This window comes from Petromyzon marinus, unplaced genomic scaffold (genome assembly GCF_048934315.1).
Source record: "Petromyzon marinus isolate PM22_M1 ecotype Great Lakes invasive population unplaced genomic scaffold, UKy_Petmar_22M1.pri1.0 PM_Scaffold_25, whole genome shotgun sequence".
NCBI classification, from domain to species: domain Eukaryota; kingdom Metazoa; phylum Chordata; class Hyperoartia; order Petromyzontiformes; family Petromyzontidae; genus Petromyzon; species Petromyzon marinus.
Genome location: NW_027423224.1, coordinates 833383 through 859158, shown reverse-complemented (window position 1 = coordinate 859158; position 25776 = coordinate 833383). Strand labels below are relative to the sequence as shown.

Genomic DNA, 25776 nt, shown 5'->3' with positions numbered 1-25776 from the left:
GCACAGTGAGCCACAAACCTGGTTCGATTGCTGCTCACAGATAACTTCATTGATAAATATCTAAAACGGCCGTGGGCCTCACCTAGGTCGACTCAGCCTTAATTAGTACCTGGTGTAGTAAGTAAACATTAGTTGTCTGAGTGTGGTGCTGGCCTCCCAACCCCTCATGTGCCGTTCTGGTCTTCATTAGGTGTTCCCTAACAGTATATGACCAAAAGTCTGCTAAAGGCTATTTGTAGAATCTCTGTGTATGTATATATATAGATCAAATAATCATGATTTATTTTCGATATTGCATCATCCTATAAGCGGTCACATCTGAAAGCATTTCATTGAACATCTCATCACAATGTAATTGAAAGGAATCCCCCAGTGACAACTGTCTGAGCACAAGGTAACCTAGCACCTGGCCTGCATATCGGCATTTCCACTACAACTCTTCCCATATCCTCTCATTCCTAATTTCCTCTGAACATCCTCCAATTTCCTCGTCAAATTATATTTACATTACATTATACACTACATACAACAACTTAAACAATTACAATACTGCACGTAAATACATTTTTCATGACTAATAACTAGTCATAGAAATAGTAAATATGCAGTGCAATCCGGCAAAAATTCCGTGCAATTCGGCGTTTGCCAGAGCACCGATCTGAAGGCTGCATCAGTCCGACGATTGTCAAACACAAGTTGTTGTTGTCAAACATAAGTTGTTGTTGTCAAACACAAGTTGCTGTTGTCTAACACAAGTTGTTGTCAAACACAAGTTGTCAAACACAAGTTGTCAAACACAAGTTGTTGTTGTCAAACACAAGTTGTTGTTGTCAAACACAAGTTGTCGTCAAACACAAGTTGTTGTTGTTGTCAAACACAAGTTGTTGTTGTCAAACACAAGTTCTTGTCAAACACAAGTTGTTGTTGTCAAACACAAGTTGTTGTTGTCAAACACAAGTTGTTGTTGTCAAACACAAGTTCTTGTCAAACACAAGTTGTTGTTGTCAAACACAAGTTGTTGTTGTCAAACACAAGTTGTTGTTGTCAAACACAAGTTGTTGTTGTCAAACACAAGTTGTTGTTGTCAAACACAAGTTCTTGTCAAACACAAGTTGTTGTTGTCAAACACAAGTTGTTGTTGTCAAACACAAGTTGTTGTAGTCAAACACAAGTTGTTGTTGTCAAACACAAGTCGATGTCTAACACAAGTTGTTGAACAAGAGCGTAGTACGCACATCACCCCATGCAGAGTCTTCGAGATTGGAGTGGTGAGTGCGGTACAGTAAATAGTCAGTATACAGCAAGATATTTATTATGTCTTTGTATATTTAGTTAAGCGATTTTTATATTGTAAACTATTTAAAACAGTCAATATATATACAGACCACCTAAAAACATAATCTTATTCAAGATTGTGCAAAAACAAGCTATTTTAAATAATTATGCGATTATCTGTTTTTCAAAATTCAGTAACCCCTTCCCTCCCAAGCCGCTGGATAATCGACGATCTACTGTATTAACATGACATAGTTTAAAATAATATCATTAGTTATAGTAGGTAATGTGACAATGGTAATTGTATTGTTATTCTTTGGGTCTTTCGGTAAAGTCACGTAGATATAAAAATAATAAAATATTATTTTCTATCTACGTGCCTTGACCAAAAGACCTAAAGAGTATGAATTCCTGCAGTCACGAAAGCTTTAAGTCAAGATTTATTTGTAGTGTTATTTAATAGTGGTTAAAAGTGCTGTAAAAAGTGTGGCTAATAACTTAATTGATGAGTGCATAAAAATGTAGTTATAAACGACGTTAAAATACAACATTATTATGCTATACTGAGTATCTTTGTGTTTTGTGTCTGTATGTATATATATTTGTATAGTTGTACAGTACTTATATAAGTGTGTGTGCATCAGGACATTACTCACTCTAACGTCTCCAAACTCCCTTCTCTCTCCAACATCCCGTCGGCTAAAAGTCAGAGTCCGCTGTCTCTGATCTCGTTCTCACTCAGCCTAAACCCGGGTGGACGGGAGAAGGGACAGCGCTGACTCACTGAGCCCACGGGAACCGCGGAGTCAAACACGCGTTGAGTGAGGGACACTCACAATGGCGGTGCACGTGATCACAGCACAAACGTTCATGAGCAAAGCTGCTCATTGTTTCATATATAACACAGAAGCATATGATATTTGTGGCATTAACAAATATCAGTTTACTCACAATTATCCATTCATTTATACTGCACTGTACCTTTATAATCTGAAACGTGTTTGTGTTTATAAGGGTATTGTTTTGCAAGACCTCGTCTCCAAAAAAATACAAAGATCCCCCTTATAGCCTTAACAGACTGTAGTGGAAAGTGTTGTTAGTAAATACCTATGAAGGCCGGAACGGCACACGAGGTGAGTGGCCTGCAACACGCCCGACCGTCTTTGTCTACCCAGTGGTGATGTTTACACATCGCACCAGGTGCTCATTTGAGGCTGAATCGACCTAGGGGAAGTCCAAGTCCTGTTCAGATAATCGTCACTGGTGTTGGCCGTGAGCAGGAATCGAACTCGGGACACCGGGTTCATAGCGCAGCGTAGCGCTAATCACGACACTACCGCTTGTCGTCTACAACAACAACCGCCATTCGCCACTAAGTGGTGGTGACGTCACCACGACGCTTGTTCCAGACTATGTGCACCTTGAGGCCACGTGAAGTGTCGAACGCCCGCTGGCAGGTCACGGGGCAGACCCAGGTGCACCGGGTCGACTGACTCAGATGACTGGCTGATGCACCACCTGTGCCCCCTACAGTGCCAACTTGCTGTGGTTTAGCCACCCGGCGCTCTGCTCGTTGTTGTGAGCGTCGCTCCTCCACCCTCCGTTGTTGTTGGTGGGCGACTGCCTCCAACTGCCCAGTAGCATCCTTCACGAGCCTCCTCCACAGAGGCCGATCTTGACACCACTGGTACCAGTCATCGGCAAGTCCACTCAGCTGCACATCCTCCTGTACCACATCACTCCATCTCTTCTCTAGCCCGTGCCACCCCCATTTAGCCCCCTTGATCCGGCCAAACCTAAGCTGTTTGGGCATGCGGTGATTGGACATGCGGGCTACATGGCCCAGCCAACTCAGCCTTGCCTGCTGGAGGAGCTCACCGATTGGACTTTGTCCAGATCTTTCAGGGATTTGTGAGCTCCTCACACAATCCAGCCTGGTTAAACCCAAGATTGATCATAGGCAGGCCAGCCTAAATGTTTCTAACCGGCGAAAATGTTTCATTAGGGGGGTCCACATTTCACAAGCATAGAGAAGGGAGGTAATGACTGTGGCCGAGAAGACCTGAAGCTTCTTGCGGAGCGACAGACCAGGTAGCTTCCACACAGCATTACGCAACCAATGAAAAGATAATGCCGCTCGACTGATTCAGAGTGAGACCTCTGCTGTTAAACCGGAGCCGGTCATGAGCACACTGCCCAGGTATGGGAATCTCTCGACTCTCTCCACAACTGCCCCATAACCGATTGGGAGTTGTGGGGGTGGAGTGCCCGATGGTACAAAATACCCAGGCAGGTGCTTCGTTTTGGTGGGGCTGATGGTAAGGCCCGACCTCTAAATGGCACACAGTTTCAGCAGCAGCGCCTCCAACTCCTCCTCTGAGTGAGCCGAAATGACCAGGTCATCGGCATACACAACGTGGTTGACCAATAGGGAGCCATCCTTTGACCGCACCCGGGCATCGATCAGCCTCCCATTGTATCTGTACCAGATGGAAATTCCTCCGGTACAACTACTGAAGGCTTCACGAATTACGTGGTCGAAATAGATGTTAAATAATGTTGGAGCCAGAGGACATCCCTGTCACACCCCAATGTTAACAGGGAATGGTTTCCGACTCCCGGCCACGTAGTTATACCCGGGCCCGCTCACCATCATGAAGGTCCTTAATGATCGTGAGCAGCGTGTCAGGGACTCCGAAAGCACAAAGAACAACCCAGATCCCAGGCCTACTGATGGTATCATGGGCCTTGACCAGGTCAATAAAGCAGAGATGTAGGTCTTGTTTGCTGTAGCAGACGGACAGAAAATATGGCATCTGTGTAGGACCGCCCGTTCCTGAATAATCCTTGCCAGGACCTTTCCTGGTACACTGAGGAGTGAGATGCCCCTGTAGTTGTTACAGTCTGTGCGGTCTTCCTTCTTAAAGATGGGGACCACCAGGGCATCCTTCCAGTCCTGGGGAACCCGTCCAGTGGTCCAGACTGTTGTTATGATGTAATGTAGGGCAGTCTGTGCACAAACGCCGCCCTCCCTCAGCATTTTGCTGGGGAGATCATCTCTGCCCGGTGCCTTTCCTTGTCTCGGACTCTGGATCGCCTTCAGTACTTCCTCAACAGATGGCACCTCAGACAGCCACTGACAGGGGGTGACTTCCTCTTCCAATATTTGAGGCACCGCAGCCTCAACAGGGTCATCCCCACTTTGTCCCACGATGTTTTCCTGGTGGAGGGATTTCCCCTCCCCCAGGACTTCACAGAAATGCTCGGCAAATCTGAAAACCTGTTCCTGGTGGTCGGAGATTGGATCACTGTTTTTTCCCCTAATGTTGGTAATAAGTGTGGCGCTGCAGGTTACTTTTTTGATGGAATTAAATATGGATTTGTGATCATGGGCCATTGAGGCAGATTACTTCTCCTCAGCAACCCGCGACCACCACCCATCCTTGCAGCGCCTCACAGCTCTCCGAACCTCCGAGCGAAGGCTGCGGTAAGCCTCCTCATTCTCCGACGTGGGATGCTGTAGCCAATGAGAGTGGGCCTGTGGCTTTTTCTCAGCCAGCTTGAACACCTCCTCTGTCAGCCAGGGTCTCTGGGGAGGTCTGGACCATGTATCCAAAGCAGCCATTGCAGCTGCCTGAGTCACAGTCCTAAATCTCACCTATTTACCCTCGACATCTGCAGGAATGGGGGATGATGCCAACCCCTGCCACAAGCGATGCAACTTTCATCAGCTAGCTGAGACCAGGCCACCTTAGATTGGAATGGGGTCCTGGGTGTACACCCACCACCGGAGTGGAATAATGGAAGGCGCATCGTACAGATGACTAGTCGATGGTCAGAGGGTAGATCAGCTCCACGGTAGGTCCTGGTGTCAAGGACATGGGCCCGCATCCACTGTTCTGTCACTACGTAGTCCAGCAGATGTTCTTGCTTGGACTCGGCATGCATCCATGATGTTGTATGGATGTGCCGATACCGGAACAGCGTGTTGGTAATTACAAGCCCATGGGCTTTACAAAAATCTAGCAGCCTCCTACCGTTGTTACTGAGCTGATCTGGCCCATGCCTTCCAATTGCTCCAGACCAGGTGCCAGCATCATGACCAACTCGGGCATTAAAGTCACCTAACAAGATGACTCCATCCCAAGGGGTCACTTAGCTAGCACCTGTGACAGGAGGTCATAGAAGGCATCTGACTCATCAGCCTTGCCTGCATCCCTCCACGGATGTTCGTCTTCAGTGGGGGCATAAGTAACCACGACCACCACTCCTCGCCTCCGGTTGATGGGAAGGCGAGCCCAAAATAGCCTGGGGCTTACAGCATCCCACCCCTCACCACCACGCTCCCACGCCCCCTTAATTCTTTTGTCCGGAAGAAGAGCCACTCCCTGTTGGTTGGCAGTCTCCTGCCCCGAGTATAGGACTGCCCACCCCTCATGGTGACAGAAACCAGAGCCGGTTCACCGGACCTCCTGAATACCACAGAGATCCAGGCAGTACTGGTCCAGCTCCCGACAAAGGAGTGGCAGCCTCTCCTTAGCAGTGAGCATTCGAACATTCCATGTGGCCATCCATAGTGGCATTTTTTGTTTCTGGAGGAGCCCCGAGGGTAAAGATTCAATCTCCTGGCTCCGCCAAATGGGGTTTGGCCAGGAGACGTCATAGACGCCTGTCCCCCCGGGGACTCCGGCACAAGCTTGTTCGTAAAAAATTTTGGTCGTAGTTTAGTGGTTAAATGAAGGTGGAGGGGTTACCAGCCCCTCACACCTGTCCAGCCCCCCCATTTAGCCGCTGTGGTGGTCACTGACACCAAGAGAGGAAAGGCCAATCGGAATTGGCCCTCCCCCCCACAGCACTGTCCATGACAGCGTTGCCCGTCCGACACCACGCGGAGGTAGGGGGTTGTTTTACCTCGTCTACACACCTACATACACACACAGTAATTAAAGTAAATAACTCAAGAAATGAACTTAAAATGAAAACCAGCAATAAAAACATGGGAATATATAGTTCTCAGCATAGAAAACAAGCAAATACGTAATGCTACAAAAGGAAAATAATTATATAATACAATATTAAAAAAATACCTTAATCCTCGTGAAGCTCGGGCTCGGTGAAGGCGACATTTTGGTTGCAGCGGGGCTTAAGCCTCGCTCCGCAGTATTAATATCCAACCTCAACGCGCTGCACTAGTTGCACTTATGTAACTAACGCTAACATTTCCACACGTTGAGTTTTTTTACATTATTTATGGTTGCATTTCCGTAAATTCGGATTTCTATAAACCTGGGACTGCCTGCACATACATGCGTATATTAACTAATTTTGTCAATGGCGCAATCAGATCACTGGACGAATTGAGCCTTATGAATGCTAATCCTTATTATATGAAGATTGCTTGCATTTATTTTAACGTAAAAAAATACTGTCACATTAAAACTGCAGACTCAAACAGGGGTGTGTATAAGTGTGTGTGTGAGTGTGTAGCAATGTGCAAATATACGTGTATATGGATATTAGTGTTTATGTACATGTGAGTGTGTGTATTCATATATGAAAGTGTGTATATTAGTGTACATGTAAGATCTAATAAATCTGAAAATCTATAAAGTATCGAGCCTGGATGGTGCTTCTACTTCTACCCGTGACTAACATGCATAACAACAGTTATTGTAGCCTGCGGAGCTGCGTTATGGTAATGGAACAACATTCATCTCTATGCTCTACACCAACCCACACTGACTTGAGTGGTGATGTATGGTCAAATAACCCCCAAGACCTGCATGGTGTGGGAGTGCTTTATCCAGCAGTGGAGTGACCAAAGGCTTTACTTGTACATGTGTAGGAGTGTGTGAGTTTATATGTACACTGTGTACATGTCTGTGTGTGTATATACGAGTGTCTTTCATTGCGTATTTGAATGTGGTTATGGAAATTGTGGGGAAGTCCTTGGCACCATTCCATTACTAAGTGACCTGGGTTCAATATCTGGTAACAGCATCAGTGGTGAGTGATAAAAAAAAATCTGGTCCTGGAAGTCCTCTATGGTGCCTGAGCCTTAAATGAGTACCTGGTATGGTGTGTAAACATCAGCAATGGGGAGAGAAAGACAGCCAAGGACGGTGCTAGTCAGGGAAGTGTGATCAGCACTTGCCTCAAAAGTGTATGCAGGCTCCACGGGGAGATTGTCTTTGTGCTCTAAAGTGCAGTGTAGTTGTGTGTGCTTGTTCTCTGTCACGGGCTTCACTTTCCCCAACAGTTTGTATGGGGTACTTGGGGGATATCTGTCTCTTTAATGCTTTACAACTAAGAATGACACCCATTACATATCAGCTGTCTCTGTAGTGGGGGCAACCATAACTGACCATGGTCCACTGTAAACAAGGGACTTGAATCGGCCACGTGAATCAAACCGTTACCCTCACTCTCCACCGCAGAGTCGCTATCAGGGCTCCATTTTCTAAATGTGGCCTACGGTCACCTCACTTCCTGCGCCTAGTGTGAGGGCTATAATTATTGCGAATTAAATGTTGCTGAAGATGATGGAAAGCGTTACAGCAGCCACCCATATGCATAACTTTTCTTCCTTCTGTACTTTAATGTACAGTGAGTGCAGCATTCACTGTGGACCCACCTACTCAGTATACATTTACTCACCCACTCACATTAATTATCTCATTTACCAAACCACTCACACAGCACTGACCCACCTACTCACTCACATCATCACCTAACTCAACATACTCACTCATCGATCCATCCCCCAAGTCACCCACCAACTCAAGCAGGCACGCATTCACTCACCAAACATTATCCCTCTATGGATGAGTGGGCGTGAGTATGGGGGCAGAGTGAAGAGATGGGCAAGGGACGGGTGGGGTTATGGGAAAAGTGAAGGCAGGAGCAAATTGGGGGGGTTAATGGGAGGTATAAGGAAATGGGTGAGCGTGGAGTGCGGGGAGAGGAGTGAAGTGAGGAGTGAGGACAATGATGGCAGTGGCAAGGGGAATAATTTCGTCACAAGTTGTACTCATGCATGGGCTACGCAAGACCGAGTGTTTACATGAGTATGGCATATGATGGCGTCGGTGACCAGCATCGTGCCCGGCCGCCGTTGTCTCCCGAGTAGCAATGTTTTACACAACGCACCTGCTACTCATTTGAAGACGAGTTAATATCACACACACCCACACATACATATGCGTGCACAATTTGTGAAGTAGTGAATGCGAGGTGTGTCAGTCTTACACTAGCTCTTTACATCTGTGCAGTCCACGCTGGAGTCTCTTCATTTCCTCGGTGCCGATGCCGCAGCCCCACAGGTTGAGTGTCTCCATAGGTTCTTCTCGATGCATCAAGATCCAGGAGAGGGCAGCGCAGTCTGGCAGGGACAGCTTTGTGCATGAAGCAGAACCAGGACATAAGTTTGTCAGACAACACCTGCATCGCCATGAAGATTCAAGAGGATGGAGTGGTGTCAAAAGCAGCCCAAAGGTCAACAACTAGAAGCAGCATCCATAGTTTAACAGAAATGGTCATTTGCCCTGCATAGGGGAATAGTTTCAATGACATGGCCTTGGTGGAATCCAGATTGTACCAAGTCATGGAGACCATGGCAGCAGATGGGTTTGCTGCCATTGCCAAACATCTTGGGCTTGACACTTGAAAGAGAGCTTCATAGGTCATTATATTATTACAGCTTAAATACCATGTCTGTGTCTGAAGAGGAGGTAGAAAATCACCATGTTTACGTCTTTTCCAAGGAAAGGGAGGTGTGGGATATGACGAATTAATGAATGTTGGGGTCCAGTGTGGATGTAAGTTTTTTGATATTTACACACATTTTCATTATCCATCTATCCTTTCCTCCCAATTGCTGATAAATTGTAGTTTCCCTGCTATGGAATGGAATATAAATGTCCTCCTTCTGAGAGGAATGTTGTCATGCAAGGGTGGTGCAGTTTGCTAATATTAAATGACAATCTCAGTTCAAAGCAATTCCTTCACCTAAACTTGCCAGAGACATGTGAATGGCTATGTGAAGTTTAGCATCACTCACGAGAAGCTGCTCTAGGGATGGCTTTACCCGCAGTTCTGCTCAGATCGACACCGATCGCGTTGAGCTGCTGCTCATGCTGTGAGATCCACTGATCCAAGAGAGGGATCTCGGATCTCAGTCGCACGAGCACATCTTCAAGAAATATCATGCAGACTTGTTCTCCCTTTATGAGCACCAGGTTAACCAGACGCCGTGTTTGCACAACGGGGTCATTCTCGCTGTTAAGAGACGTGTATTCACTGTCCAGGACTATCCCTGTTTGATAGGAATGGTCAAGCACTTCTGAAGACTTCGCCTGGAGGTATTTCTGCAGATTCACTTCGTTGGTTTTAATGATCTCATATGCAGGATCTTTTGATGCCATCACGACAAATGCATCGAGTCACCTGAAGAAAATGAAAACAAACCACGTGTCACCTGTAAGCATAGTCGTGTAATTTTATCCAGGTACAGGGAAGAATAATTCTAAAAAAAGAAAATGTTGCTACTAAAATCTGAGAGGTCTCGGTTAGGTACAATTGTGACTTTAGGTATTTGATTGTGAATACATTGACTTATTTAAATTGTAATGAAAGCTTAAAATTGTTATTGGAATATTCACATCAACACAACACAACGATAAAAAAAGTAAAATGTGAACCTAATTCAAAACGCCACACAGTTTTAGCAGATTAAGCAGCTGCGTGACACCACGTGCTCACTGCCTCGACCATCGTGATGCCACGCAGACGGCAAATTGCGTTGTAATGTGCAAAGATCGGGATAGCGTCACCTCTAGTTGAGTGACGATTAGAGGGTGGGAGCCAGGTTTCATCTTGGGTAGTCCCTATGTAGTGGGCACTCCCATGCTCTCAATGTATGGGTAGAGGGTACTCTGAGATTGTCTAGCAGTGTTATGACGTCACATACCGCGCTCCCAGCAGCGGCTGGCGGGGCCGTTTGTGAGGGGGCCGGGGGAGCCGACGGAGGGAGCCGATGGAGCCAGGGGGCCGACGGGACGGGGGAGCCGGGGGTGGGGGGGGCGACGGAGCCGGGGGGAGGAGGGGGCGACAGTGCGAGCAGAGGGAGCCGACACTGACTTTCTCATACATCATACACTGACTCACTCACACCATGCACTGACTCACTCACACATCATGCACTGACTCACTCACACATCATGCACTGACTCGCTCACACATCATGCACTGACTCGCTCATCATGTGCTTACTCACTCACACATCATACACTCGCACAACCACTGACCCATTCACTCATCATACACAGGTTCACTCATCGTGTGCTGGCTCACTCGCACATCATACACTCACTCTGCCGCTGACTCGCTCACACATCATACACTGACTCACTCATCATGCGCTGACTAACACATCGTGCGCTGACTCACACATCATATACTCACTCAACCTAATACTGACTCAATCATCATACGCTGACTCGCACATCATACGTTGACTCGCACATCATACACTCACTCACGCTGCTGCTGACTCACTCACACATCATACACTGGGAGTGTCGTGTTGCCAGCTATGGCTGCAGGTTTTGTCGTACATGTTATGTTTATTCTTAATTTTAAAATCACAGTTCCTATGATTACTGCTGTTACATTGTTTTTGTAGCTTTATTTTGGTCTGGTTGTGGTTTAATAGTTTTCTGCAATGTAGATTCATATTTTGTTTGTTGCGGTTGCACCCGACTTAAGAGCGGCATGGCTCACAGGGCTATACCTAATAAATTAAACTTGAATACGCTTCACAGAAATGAGTAAACATGACCTTTTGTGGAGGTAGTGTGTTTGTGTGGGGAAGCCAAAACTTAAAGTACACACATGAGGCAGCGTCAATGTTACTGTAATGTTCATTATGTTAAATAAATCACTTATACAGGACAGCAGTGGTCCAGGTGTCTGTGCAACCACCTTCCTATGCCTTTGAATCTCCACTTGCACTGTCTCTTAGGAATCCTTCAAAATGAGCGGCACGTTACATCATCAGCAGCCATTGTCTCTCTACCGCTGGATGAACGCCCTATATTTGTTTAACATGAGAAATTAATGAAAAAAATTCTTAATTTAACATTTTTTATTAGTATAAATAATAATGAAGCATCTGGTCAGTGAGTATGCACCACGTGCATTTACAACAGCATGCAGAGCATGAGACTATAACGAGTTTTGTACATCATGTTTGTAAACCCAAGTAATCCATTCTTTAGTATGAGATATTTATACATTTAACTCTTTGTGCATTGAGCTGTGTGTATTACATTGCTGCAAACTAAATATCTATACTGTACATATACAGGCCGGTCTGACTTAACCAGCGTTCTTTCTACAAGAATGTGCTATAACAAGCAATATTAATTTATCCCTGGGGTGTCACTATATACGTATGATTTTATGAGTAGTCAAATAGTAGGAGGAGATAATGCAATAGGGAGAAGGGGGTGAGGGCGTGGGCTCAGTCGCTTTTTCTCTCATACAGAACACATCTCCACAGGAAATGAAAAAAATAACACCTGGCAAATGGACATACATTGATGTTTACGCCCAAGGCGCAACAACTCTATTGGTTTCACTATCGTACAGCTCCACGCTACACACAGCAGATGCGTGCTCCCTACAGAGGATAAACTGTCGAGCGTCTTCTACGCCGACAGCACGAGCTTCAACACAAACATCCCCCATGTAGCTCCACAGACTGGTGGGTCAAGTGCTGTTAGTGAGCCCCTTTGAAGACCCGCACGCAAAGTGGGGTAGAAATGGCCAGCACCACACCTGGCCACGTTTGTCTCATAGGTTATACTGATTACCCATTGTACCAGGCACTCATTTAATGCAGACACAACCGAGAGGACCCAAAACCAGTGTAGATATCACGTGCTATTGATAACTGTGGCTGAGTTTGTTGTGCAGCATGGCTCGCCACAAACACACATAGGCGATGTACACAAACATACAAGATACAAATGAGAAAAATCTCCCATATCGTTTTTTACATTATTGGGATTAGTTCTGCTAGCGAGCACCTAAGAAGGCCAGTACGGCACATGAAGGGGTGGGTACATAAACACAATAACAATAAAAGCCATTCGCCAGTCAAAATTGGTGACGTCAACAAAGTGTTTCTGCCAGGCTAAGTGCACATTGAGGTCATGTGGACTGTCGAAGGCTCATGGGCAGTAGGTTACAGGATAGATAAAGGTGTCATGGGTTGAGTGACAGGGATGACTGGCAGATCTACCACCTGTGCTCCCTACTGTTCCACCTTGCTGCATTTTACTCATTCTGCACTCCGCTCGTTGTTGTGAGCATCACTCCTCCGCCCTCCGTTATTGCTGGAGGCGGACATCCTTCACAAAACTCCTCCAGAGACGCTGATCTTGAAACCACTGGTCGAGCTGTTGGCAAGCCCAAACAGCTCCACCATCCTTCTGTTACACAGCAGTCAAACTCTTGCCTATAGCGATAAGCCCCTTATATCTGGACAAACAGAAGCTGTTTGGGTACACAGTGACTGGGCATTTGGGCTACATGACCCAGCCAATGCTGCCTCACCTGCCTTAGTATCTCACTGATGGGCATTTGTCCAGATCATTCAAGGATCTAAGCTGCTCACATAATCTAGTTTGTTAAGCCCACGGTGGATCGTAGACAACTTGAATATGCAAAACCAGTGTGGATGTTTCTTTAAAAGGGATCCAAATTTCTCAAATGTAGAGAAGGGAGGGGATATCTGGCTGAGAAGAACCAAAGCTTTACATGGAGCGACAGGCAATGCAGCATTCACAGTGTGTTACGCAGCTGAGATAATTATGTTCAACCGATTCGGAGCATGACCTCTGCTGCCAAACTGGAGCTAGTCACATGCACCGTTTCCAGGTATGGAAAATTGTTCTGCTCTGTCCAAAACTGCCCCACTGCTCATGGGGAGTGGAGGGATGGGAGAATACGATGACACAGAATACCCAGGCAGGTGCTTTGTTTTATGTGGGGATGCACATAAACCCCATTTCTTAGCAGTGCTCTCGAAGGTCAACAAAAGCTTCTCCAGCTCATACTGGATATAATTCTTATGGTGGGGATGGTTGTAATGTGGAGGTGGGCAGTGGTAATGCACGCTCCTGTCTAATGAGGAACCAACAGTTTGGGACAATTTCAAGATTATGTAAACAACGCCGCCAAGACCAGCCCAACAACCTGTTGCAATATTGGAAATGAATGGATTAGTGATTAAACGTGGTGTTTAATTGAAAAAGAACGTAAAAACTGCTACAAGGGCCTAAGAAGGCAATGCAAAACTCAGATCTGGCATGAACAGAGGGTGCCTGATGGAAAAGCTGCAGCAGTTGAATAATAACTCTCAGTCAAATAAAGGATGACTTTGCAAACTTCAGTCAGCTCAGGGGAGCCTACTTCAATATTTCCTGCGCAATTACAAATGCCAGTGGCAAGCTCCTCAGCAGTTGAAGGCAGAAACTAGCATGCTAGAAGTAATTATGCTCCCAAATGCAGAATCGCTCTTCGTCATATCCCTTTGAAGAGCTCATGCAAGCCACAGTAACCAAAGACCCTACACCTTCTGCATTGAGCCATTTGAGTATAAAGTGAGAGGTACCCTAAGAAAAATGAAAGAAATCACTAGTATCCAACACTTGCAATATCAGAGCAGAAATGCTGACACCCAGAGGCTCAACTATCATCACATGGGTGAGGAAGATCTTTTAACACACGTGGAGGGCAGGCTTGAAACCAGCTTTCAATGATGCAGCCTTTTTGGTTGGACTGCAGGCAGTCTTACTCGTGCCGTGTCAGTCATAGAAGTTGTTGGACCATACTTATATTTGCCTCAAGCAAGTCTTGACGAACAAAGTGGGGTATAATCTGCTGAGTAGTGTAGTGGAGGCTGTGAAATGAGAAATAATCAATTAGAGTGCCTTTAAAAAGAGCCTCTGTCAAGGTGATGTGCACATCAGTGAGATACAATCATCATTGGGAACAAGGAGGTGTACATTCAGCCTACATTTCTAAAGAGAGAACATACAGTGATGATCACAGGAGAAATCTGTGGATGGTAAGTGACAGGCCCAAATAATTGCATCAAAAGAAAAGGGAATGAGTGACCTCCGAATGAGTAAAGGTTGATTAGAAGTTCCAACAGGAAGCCTTGGTTGCTGGGCGGAGAATGAGTGAAGGGGAGTAAAGCGAGATGGTAGGGACGATATAGGAGAACATTGGGAGGGGAATGAGATGATGGGAGAGGCAAGCAGGAGCGTGTCCATGGTGGAACTTGAAGACAGCAAAGGGGATATTGTGCTTGATGCAGAAATTAATCGGATACCAGTGGAGGGATCAAACACGATCACAGCTTTACCAATTAAAAACCAGGCAACAGAAACAAACACTCCTCTTGCCCTAAGCCCTTTATTGCTCCCTGTGAGTTTGTTCCATCTCCACACTGTGGGCGCCGAGGGACAGATGTGTCCGGCGAGCTGGCATGTGTGCCCATTGAGGTTGGTCCTCAGTGGAGTCGTGTGCTTCCTCCCTCAGGTGCCGCGCGCCTGATGTCCCCCGAGCCGCCTGCGCTGTCTTCACTTGATTCGGGAGAGGAGAACCCGTCGACCCGGCCTACTGCTCTTCGTGAGGAGCCGGATTCGACTGGACAGTTGCATATTCCCCCTGGGACCTCCAGGGAGAGTGAGCCCACCTCCACTGGAGGCCCAGCCACGAGGACTCGCTCAAAAACTCTTCGGATTTTGTGACACCCATGCACACACACTCCCACACCATCAGTTGCTTGTCACACTCAGTAGGCCATATCGGTTATTGGCTGAACCTAGCCTTTGTTGTGCTTATGGGTATTGTTACACGGTGAGGATGGGAGTTGTTGGTGATGGAGGGGATTCCGTGAATTCGCGTTTTATATTTTCTCGTGTTGTTCTGTACATTTGTAGCTAGTGTATATATTGTATAGGTGGGCTTGGGTATTTATATGCTATTTGTTATTGTTAATTATTGAGGCACACATAGCGTTTAGTCACTTTTACTCGCTTTTTATCACCTTATTCACTTAAGCAACCATTGGAAAGATGTTCTAAATCATACCAAACATTAAACTAATTTTCAATGGTATTTATCCAAATAGTGATATACCAAACTTTTATAGAAGCTTATTTCACTTCACACCTACATTTGTAAACTCCCCCCCCGCCCCGTGCCGGTCCTCTACGTTCCACTTCACACCCGCTCCCCCCCTCTGTGCCGGTCCTCTTGTGCGTTACGGTCATTTTATGCTAATTCCTTTGTCAAAGCATTTTGTTTCCTCCCACACAGCTTAAAAGGACACGACCTGGGCTGGACTGTCTTCACTCCAACGCTGTCCTCATGACAGTATGGTCCCCTTCACCTGATGAAGGCCACTTGTGTTGTGGCCGAAACGTCATGATTTTAGTTGTTTTATTTTTTACCTACGTGACTTTACCGAATAGAACCAAAGAGTATGGATCCTTGCAGTCACGAAAGCTTCAAATCTAGAACTTATTCACTTGGTTAGTTTTAAGGGGGGGTTGACAGCCAGGACGGCTGAATGCTACGAATGGGGGGGGGTAATGTAGTAACATCGGGAATGCCACTGTGTAGTGCCGGCCTGAGAGGCACGGCGTGCGATGTAATTACATCACCGACACCCCATATATGTGGGTGTAGTACCAGCCCTAGTGGGGCTTGGTGAGCGCTGGGTCATGGCGCTGAGTGGCACCACGCGTGGCGTGCAGTGCTGTCCTCTATAGGAGGGGTGTGAAAGTGTCAGCCATGAATGAGGTTAATGTGGGCCATTGCACTCTGGTTGACCCTGGAAGGTACATGACGGGTAAAGTCTACACAGGGGCCCCAAGTTGGGGCTAGTGGGTAGTCACGTGTCAGGGCGAGATCTTGCAATAGGAATCGAGAAGGTAGTCGTGGCCAAGGGCGGAGCCGGCCACGACTGGTAAGCATATAAACCAGGTCCCCAGAGGGACCGGGGTTCAGCTTTGCTGTTGTCTTCTGAAAGATCTACATTCAACGTCCGTGAAGAGTCACCAACACATGGGCAGGACTCAAGCTGGAGTCCTGCTCGTTGTAGCTATCCCAGAGTGTTAGCACAGATAGCCTGGTGGTCCACCACCATAGGTTGTTATCTGGTAAAAGGGAAGTTACCCCTTCGTGTTGGTATAAATAAATTTGTTGCCTCCAAAGAGTGTCTGCGACTCAATTGAACTGACTACACAATGGTGCAAAGGTCAGTAAAGTGACCGAGGCCACCAGGGGCTGTACCAGTATACCACATCAGATTAACAACGGGCTCAGTGGTGGCAACAAGTTATCCCCTTCGCCTGGAATGCAGGAGGTCGTGGGTTCGATTCCAACCCCGACGCCTGGATATTTGGAGTTTGCATATTCTCCCCGTGGTGGCGTGGGTTTTTCTCTGGATCCTCGAGTTTTTTTCCCTCCACATTTAGAAATATGCGTTTACAGTATTTAGCTGCTACAAATTTCCACGTGATAAGCCACTTCGTTGAGCTATGATTTGTGGCCAGGTTGCTTTTGAAAAACAGCTATATAGATCAGTGGACCTTACTTGGTACAATAAAATAAAAAAATCTGCCGATTCCTGGAGTTATACTATAGGAAGGCCTGGGTACCCAAGGGACCAGGTTACAGCATCTGTCAGTTCAATGAAAAATCGAATAGCTTAGTGGACTTTGCCTGGTTCATAAAATAGTTTTTTAGTGTTTAACCTCACGTGACAAACAATAAATCCAACAAACACACCCAGTGCTGAAATGCACTGAAAAACAGTAAATGTACCAGAATGAAGCAGTACACATCTTGTCAAGTTGTATTTATGCAACAAAAATAACTAAAGAAAAATAACCAAATCCACAATTACATGTGGATGTGATAATAAAGTAAAGCCCTTCTGGATAATGGGCACCCTATGCCCTGTCGGTCGTGTTGATTTTTTACCATATTTCACCACGCTGACTAGTGCGGGTTGGTGAAGCGAGGGGGGCAGAACTGATTCATTTGTCACTCGCCTCTGGATTTAGTCCATGGGTGTGTAGTGATGTGCGTTAAGCACTGTGCAATTGGACGACCCCACATGCTCTGGGCACCCTTTCGCATGAGATATTCAAACTCAATCTATTTTGCAGGTGAAATATTTCTGAAATAAAAATGCAATGAAGGAAAAACAGGGAAACTGCCATGACACGGTGCACAGGTGTGAATTAATATATTATAATAATCAGTCACACGACTGACCAAACAAGGCAAGCACACCATGGTGGTGCTCGCTTCATCCACCCAGCAACACACTTCAGCGCAATTGTTTCCCAGCGCCTATCTTGTGACTCGGTATGGGAATCGCTGCGGTGGTGTCCGCTCGTGCAGCTCCATGCGACCCACAGCAGACGCGCGCTACCTACAGAGGATCCACGGTCGCGCGTCGTCTATGCCTACAGCACGAGCTCTGACACAAACATCCCCCATGGAGCTCCACAGACTGGTGGGGCAAGTGCTGTTATTGAGCTCCTATGAAGGCCGGCATAGTACACGAAATGGTAAGTGGTCAGAACCACGCCGGACCGCCTTTGTCTCCCCAATGTGTGATGTTTACACACCGCCCCAGATACTCATTTGCGTTACACACACATTGACCTCCGTACCCCCACCGCACACACACTCACTACACCATCTTACACATACACAGACATTTAAGCACCAATTAAAAAAAATCTGCCATGTAGCCTACACAGGCGGTTTATATTCTAGACCACACCACCCACCGTCCCCCACACGCCACAAATTCCCCACACTCACCCACGTTGTGAAGTGTCGAGCCGCCAGCGTCTCTCGCCCCTGACATGTGCAGACGCGGCCCGGCTCCCCGTGTCACCTACTCTGCTGTTCCCTCAGCCTCAGGCCCTGACGCCAGCAGTGGCATCAAGAAGTCTCCTCCAACAGCAGCAGAAAGGGGAGGGGTGGGAGAGAGGTTGGTGTGGGGAGCTGTGGCACCTGCAAGCACTGTGGTTCTTTATGTGTGGTAAGTGTATCTTTCACCGTAATAAAGTTGGTAAAGATTGGAACATGTTGGGGCTGAAACGTAGCTCAGCTTTTAGCATGGGAGTCAATGGGATAACGATGATTCTAGATTTGAAGCTTTCGTGACTGCAAGGATTCATACTCTTTGGTTTTATTCGGAAAAGTCACGTAGGTAAAACAAATTAAAATTAAATAAAATAAACAATTAAAACACGACGTTTTGGAGGCAACGCAAGCTTCCGTCTTCAGGTGGGATCAGTCACAGCCAAAATCGCTGCACCAAGTGGCGAGGCTCTGGGAACCTAGCGCTTAAATACAGGTTAAGGTGGGGGGGGGGGGGTGGGAGGGGCCATGTAGGGGGACTTTAGTGGGGTGCGGAGCTGAGTAAATCCGTCTTTTGTTGTGTAGAGGGTGCGGGGGATGGGTCACTGTGTGTGTGCAATATAAACGGAAAGAGGCTCTGCCAGGCTGTGCTGTAAGGGGAGGCAGTAGAAAAAAGGAAAATCGAAAAGTTCGGAAATAATGGTTAGTATACCACTGCTTGAAATTGCTGTTAGAAATAAGTTAGCGTTTGGTATGATTTAAAACGTCTCTTCAGTGGTTGCTTAATTTGAAACCATCCTCTCGGTTGAAGTAATGCCTGTGTTTGTATTTGTTGTGTAGAGGGTGCGGGGGATGGGTCGCTGTGTGTGTGCGGGGATGAGTTAATCCGTCTTTTGTTGTGTGGAGGGTGCGGGAGATGGGTCACTGTGTGTGTGCAATATAAACGGAAAGAGTATCGGCCAGGATGTGCTGTAAGGGAGCAGTAGAAAAAAGGAAAATAGAAAAGTTTGGAAAGAATGTTTGGTATACCACTGCTTTAAATTGCTGTTAGAAATTAGTTAGTGTTTGGTATGATTCAAAACGTCTTTCCAGTGGTTGCTTCATTTTAAACCATCCTCTTGGTTGAAATTATGCCCGTGTTTGTATATCTGAATGGCTTTGTGGACAAATCTTTGGTGATAACCTGTAGGTTTACAAAGAACCTTGGTATCGGAAAAGACAATCTCATGATCACCCATAGCGTTGTAACAGTGATCAGCTACAGCAGATGCATTCTTTCTGCCGTGTTTCAAATCTGATTTATGCTCGCGAATTCGGTCAGAGATATGTCGTTTCGTCTCCCCGATATAACAATCACCACAGGTACAGCTCAATTTGTAAACTCCGGGGTACTGTAAGTCAGGGATGACATCCTTTACGGATGGGATCAGATCACGTATTTTGTGTACTGTATTGAATCGGACTTGGATCTTATGTTTGTTTAGAATTTTGGAAATCTTTTTAGTAACGCCTGCTATGTAAGGTAGTGTGATGGTTTTGATCGGAGTATCAGGTGGTTGTTTCTGTATGGTAGGAGAAACAGCTTGGCGGATGGTACGGTCAGAGTATCCGTTCCTCCTAAGGGCCAGCCGTACCAATTTTAATTCACTGGTCAAGTGGTGTTGGTCTGAAATGCAATGAGCCCTATGGTGTAACGTTTTGATGAGAGGATGTCAACCCTGACTTACAGTACCCCGGAGTTTACAAATTTAGCTGTACCTGTGGTGATTGTTATTGTTGACGAAACGACATATCTCTGACCGAATTCGTGAGCATAAATCAGATTTGAAACACGGCAGAACGAATTCATCTGCTGTGGCTGATCACTGTTACAACGCTATGGGTGATCATGAGATTGTCTTTTCCGATACCAAGGTTCTTTGTAAACCTACAGGTTATCACCAAAGATTTGTCCACGAAGCCATGCAGATATACAAACACAGGAATAATTTCAACCGAGAGGATGGTTTAAAATTAAACAACCACTGGAAAGACGTTTTGAATCATACCAAACGCTAACTAATTTCTAACAACAATTTCAAGCAGTGGTATACCAAACATATTCTTTCCGAACTTTTCTATTTTCCTTTTTTCTACTGCTCCCTTACAGCACATCCTGGCCGATACTCTTTCCGTTTATATTGCACACACACAGTGACCCATCTCCCACACCCTCCACACAACAAAAGACGGATTAACTCATCCCCGCACACACACAGCGACCCATCCCCCGCTCCCTCTACACAACAAAAGACGGATTAACTCAGTCCTGCACACACACAGTCACCCATCCCTCGCACCCTCTACACAACAAATACAAACACAGGCATTACTTCAACTGAGAGGATGGTTTCAAATTAAGCAACCACTGAAGAAACGTTTTAAATCATACCAAACGCTAACTAATTTCTAACAGCAATTTCAAGCAGTGGTATACTAAACATATTATTTCCGAACTTTTCGATTTTCCTTTTATCTACTGCCTCGCCTTACAGCACAGCCTGGGAGAGCCTCTTTCTGTTTATATTGCACACACACAGTGACCCATCCCCCGCACCCTCTACACAACAAAAGACGGATTAACTGAGCTCCGCACCCCACTAAAGTCCCCCTACATGGCCCCTCCCACACCCCCCCCCCTACCTTAACCTGTATTTAAGCGCTAGGTTCCCAGAGCCTCGCCACTTGGTGCAGCGATTTTGGCTGTGACTGGTCCCAACTGAAGACGGAAGCTTGCGTTGCCTCCGAAACGTCGTGTTTTAATTGTTCATTTTATTTAAATTTGTTTTACCTACGTAAAGATCCTGCAACACAAGATCGCTTGTGTTGCGGTAGAAACGTCGTGATTGATTTATTTTAATATAATTTTATGGTATTTCTACATACGTGACTTTACTGAAAAAAAGCAATGAGTAATTTATGCAGTCACGAAAGCTTTAATTCTTTATTAACACACTTCTACGGGGAAGTTACCTTTACAATTCTGTACTAAACTAATTGCGCCCCCTTACATTTTCCTGCCCCTCCCCCCTCTTCTGCTGCTGCCGTGCCCCTTGCTTTCTTCGGACCCTCCCCCCACCTCTGCTACTTATTTTAAGCCTCTGTCTGTTCATCCCTCCGGCCCCTTTTTTCTTGCTTCTCTGTCCCTCTTTCCTCTTCTTACCTCTTGTGTCCCTGTATATGTATTTCTGCTATCTTATACCTCGTATTTGTTCACTCTATGCTGGTATGTTCAACCCAGAGGATGAACACGAAACTTAGCACTCTTCTGAAATTCGTGGTCTGCCAGGCAAGTGTCTAACTGTGTCGTTGGCCGACTGGTTTTGCATCACGTAAATTTTTCTTAGGTTTTTTGAATTCTCGTCTCTCATCTTCTTGTTGTATTTACCTCCGTGCAGTTTAACGCTCTCTATGTGTTTGCGTTGATGTCACCCTATTTGCTATTTGTTTTTACACCTGATGAAGATCGCTTGTGTTGCGGTCGAAACGTCGTGCTTGATTTATTTTAATATAATTTTATGGTATATCTACATACGTGACTTTACCGAAAAAACCAATGAGTTAATCAATGGTTCTCTGTGTGAGTGAGTCTATGTGTCTCCATGTGAGTGAGCCTATGGCTCTGTGTCAGTGAGACTTTGGCTCTCTGTGTGAGTGTACTCTGTGAGTGAGTCTATGGCTCTCTGTGGGAGTAAGTAGGTCTCTAAGGCCACCACCATCTTGCCCCCTGCCCAGTGCGTCCACCTGGTTGAGCTGCAGAAGTCTATTGTCCACCGCTCCAGACCGCACAGATATCCGACGTCCACCTCCAGCACAGACACCAGCAGATTCTTAAACCTGGTGGTGGAAGGACACGAGAGGGGTAATAGTCAACCACCATTACCACCATCAATACCACCATTACAACCACCAAAATCACCGCTATCGTTAACACCACCATCAATATCACCACCTCCACCACAACGATCACAATCAAAACTTACAATCACAATACTCTTTGGTTCTTTCTGTAAAGTCACGTAGGTAGAAAAAATAATAGATCACGACGTTTCGATCGCAACACAAGCAACCATCATCAGGTGAAAAAATATAGCGAGAAAACTGCTGAAACACGAAGTTATATTGGCTTGAGATAAGCTCAGCCCAAGGGTAAGTGGGTGGGGCTAGAGGTAGAATTTGCATGTAAATACAACACCACATCGTGGAAAAGGAAAGAGAGATACAGACACCGAGAGACATCCACACACAGAGAGAGGCACAAACGAAGAGACACACGAGAGACGCATATAGAGAAAAACACACCGGCAGTGAGAGACACCCACACAGGTAGATGCAGAGAGAGATAGACACAGAGAATTACATAATTGCCCATTAATTACTATGGTGTGACAATGCCAATTACCAATGTCAAAGGGAACATCAATGAATGGTAAATGTGGGGTAATATCCCGAGCAGAGCATGTAGACTACATTAAAAATTTAAACAATCAGGCAATATAATATCACATATGGGTTCAGTTTAAAGTTTACTTGTGACAAAAAATACTGAAATAATTGTGCTCCATAGGTTATCTTAATGGTAAAGTTACATAAACATCACGGAATCACTTAAGCTGACCATTTAAAAAGACATTAATTGCAAGATGTTGAGCAAAGGAAATTATTGGGAAGTTCATCTCACACCAAGTACATGTTACTATGAACCTAAATCTGCATAGTTATCGATCAGCAAAGTCGCAAACATGTTTTACCACAAGCAAGGGGTTCGGTGTAGAGCTGTTAAGCAAATTAACCATTGCACACGGTTTTAAAGCTCTCTGCCTCAAAGACAGCACTCTACCAAGTGTCACGACGCAGCTGCACACACCACATGACAATAGGCGGAGTGAGTGAATCTAAGTAGACACTGACCCTGTCAAAGGGGATCCCATGTCTAGAGTATTTGTGGCTGGTGCTACACATTTCTAACGTGATTAGCCATTTAGCTGATCTATCATTTGTGGACAGGTCGCTTCTGGAAAACAGCCACATAGCTCAGTGGGTCTCACCTGGTAAAATAAAAAATAGTTTATAGAGTTCGTTCTGCCTCAACGCGTGTTTTCATAACGCCAATTGGATATAGCACGATGGATGTATTAGGGAACACGTTTTATGACACGGATGCTAAGTGGATATAACGCGATTGAGTCAACAGAACCACGTCGCGCGAGTAGGAATGTGCGGTTGTACGGCTGCCTGGGCACAGCGTCACACGAGGCATTGGGATGCTGCTGGATGCTTCCTGATGCTCCCCACGCGCCTCGGTCTTTGTTCAGCCGACACACGCATCTCACGCTGTTATCACGGACTGTGCTTTACCCTGTATTAGTCATTGTAACGAGGGAGTTTACACAACGCGGTGTTCTTCAGCAACGCAACTACCGCGTTATAGAACACTGCAGTAAATATTGTCGCGGTGTGGAAGGAGCAATGAAGGTCATCTTGTGGCATGGAAAGGCATCGCAGCCCTAGCGAGCAGCCAGAGACAAAGCCTGCACGCACGGCAAAGTTGTGATTGACCCGGGCACTATTAGCAAGTGACACGTATGGACTAATGGTTACTCTAAATGACGATGTTGACGTTGGTTATAACGTGCTACAAATATCCTGAACGCACATCGCATTAGTTCTGACAAATAGCGGACTTTTTAAAGTTATCGTTTACAATGGTTAATTTGTATATCATGCCAAGTGAGCAATTTGCGTGTGGACCCTGACAGCGGCACTCAATGTCCAACTCTTGCGAATGCTCTCAGGGGATCTTTACCGTGCGCTGCGTTCACTCACTCAGCCCCAATCTCCCTGTCGTGAACTCACCACTCACCCACTCACTCACCTCACCCTTCAACTCACTCACCCTCCTCACCTATTAATTCTCCTCATTAACTCACTCACCCTGCAATCCACTCCCTCACCCCCCCTCCATCACCCGGCACTCACCGCCTGTCCGTGACCACCTCTCCCGTGCCTACAACCACAAACACCACCACCACCTCTCCCGTGCCTACAACCACAAACACCACCACCACCTCTCCCGTGCCTACAACCACAAACACCACCACCACCTCTCCCGTGCCTACAACCACAAACACCACCACCACCTCTCCCGTGCCTACAACCACAAACACCACCACCACCTCTCCCGTGCCTACAACCACAAACACCACCACCACCTCTCCCGTGCCTACAACCACAAACACCATCACCACCTCTCCCGTGCCTACAACCACAAACACCACCACCACCTCTCCCGTGCCTACAACCACAAACACCACCACCACCTCCTGCTGCTGCTGCTGTCGCGGTCTCCGCGTGGCGCCGCGGGCCCAGGGGGAGGCCTCGCGGCCCAAGAGCGGCGCCACGGCTCCCCCCCTCCCGCTCCTGGCCCCTCCCCATCGTCCCTCCTGGCTCCTCCCCCTCGTCCCTCCTGGCCCCTCCCCCTCGTCCCTCCTGGCCCCTCCCCCTCGTCCATCCTGGCCCCTCCCCCCCGCCTCCCTCCGCCCCCTACCACCCTGCGCGGCCCCGCCGCCCATTGCAAGAATGGCGGAAAGCGGTCGCGGGGCCGACCGCGCGCCGCCTCTCGCCTGATTGGCTCGCTTCGCGTCACGTGGGAAAGGCGGAAGAAGTGTATGGGGGAGGAGCTGCACGGTTAGGGGCGGGGCCGTGGAGTCACATGGTGAGCAATGATTGACAATAAGTGGGCAGGGATGGCTGGTACGTCATAGCGTACGTCACATCCGGTATTGACGTTGGTATAAATATCACGCCCCTTCGTGACGTTTCTCACACTTCCTTCCGTCCCGCGTGCCGTCAACACGAGCTGAGCATGGTGCTGCTGATCGTTGGCGTTCTGGTCTTGGCCATGCTTGGGATGGAGATCTTCATTTATCGTCGTTTTACGCTTTCCATCTCAGACTTTTACCGCGAGACCATGACGCTGCAAACGGAGAGGATGAGCCAACAGAATGTGGAGCTCTGTCAGAAGAACAAGATGCTCCGTCTGGAGCTACAGCAGCAGCAGGAGGAGTTGATGGAGAACCGAGAGACTCTCCAGAGAGAGAACAGGAGCCTGGTTCAACAGCTTAAAGAGTGCCAGTTGGAGCTGGAATCCACGAGAGTGCCTTGCAGGGAGAGCAAGTCTCTCCATGCGAATTTTCTCCGAGACTGCAATGCAGCACAGCGGCAAATGTCGCTGCGCTGTGAAAACAAAGATCTCCGGAGGTCGCTGCACGCCCACCTGACAGAGTTGAACTTCCTGGATCCGCAGAGAGGCCAGGAACAGTTTAGGCTACGCGGGAAGCTGGTGCGTCACGAGGACATGTGGCATGGGGAAAAGAGGCTGCATGAAGAGAACCTTCATCTCAGTAGCCAGCTGAAAGAATTGAAATGCGCCGTGTCTCAAATGTACCATGATGCCACCGATGCCCCTTCCACCGCCGCTTCTGCCACCACCGCCAC

The 25776-nt window shown here is 46.8% G+C and overlaps 1 protein-coding gene across 1 annotated transcript in view; it reads right to left on the bottom strand.

Moving 5' to 3' along the window:
• The window catches only part of LOC116937955 (ribonuclease inhibitor-like), a 53331-nt gene extending 28641 nt beyond the window's left edge, over positions 1-24690 (bottom strand). Inside the window, exons 1-7 of the mRNA XM_076063986.1 lie at positions 24600-24690; positions 22024-22116; positions 18196-18327; positions 10244-10260; positions 9335-9720; positions 8524-8656; positions 1932-2018 (exon numbers count right to left, since the gene is read on the bottom strand). Coding sequence (XP_075920101.1) covers positions 1932-1966 — 35 coding nt within the window. The 5' untranslated portion in view covers positions 1967-2018; positions 8524-8656; positions 9335-9720; ... (2 more) ...; positions 22024-22116; positions 24600-24690. The remainder of the gene's footprint in view (positions 1-1931; positions 2019-8523; positions 8657-9334; positions 9721-10243; positions 10261-18195; positions 18328-22023; positions 22117-24599) is intronic.
• Between the last annotated feature and the right edge of the window lie 1086 nt (positions 24691-25776).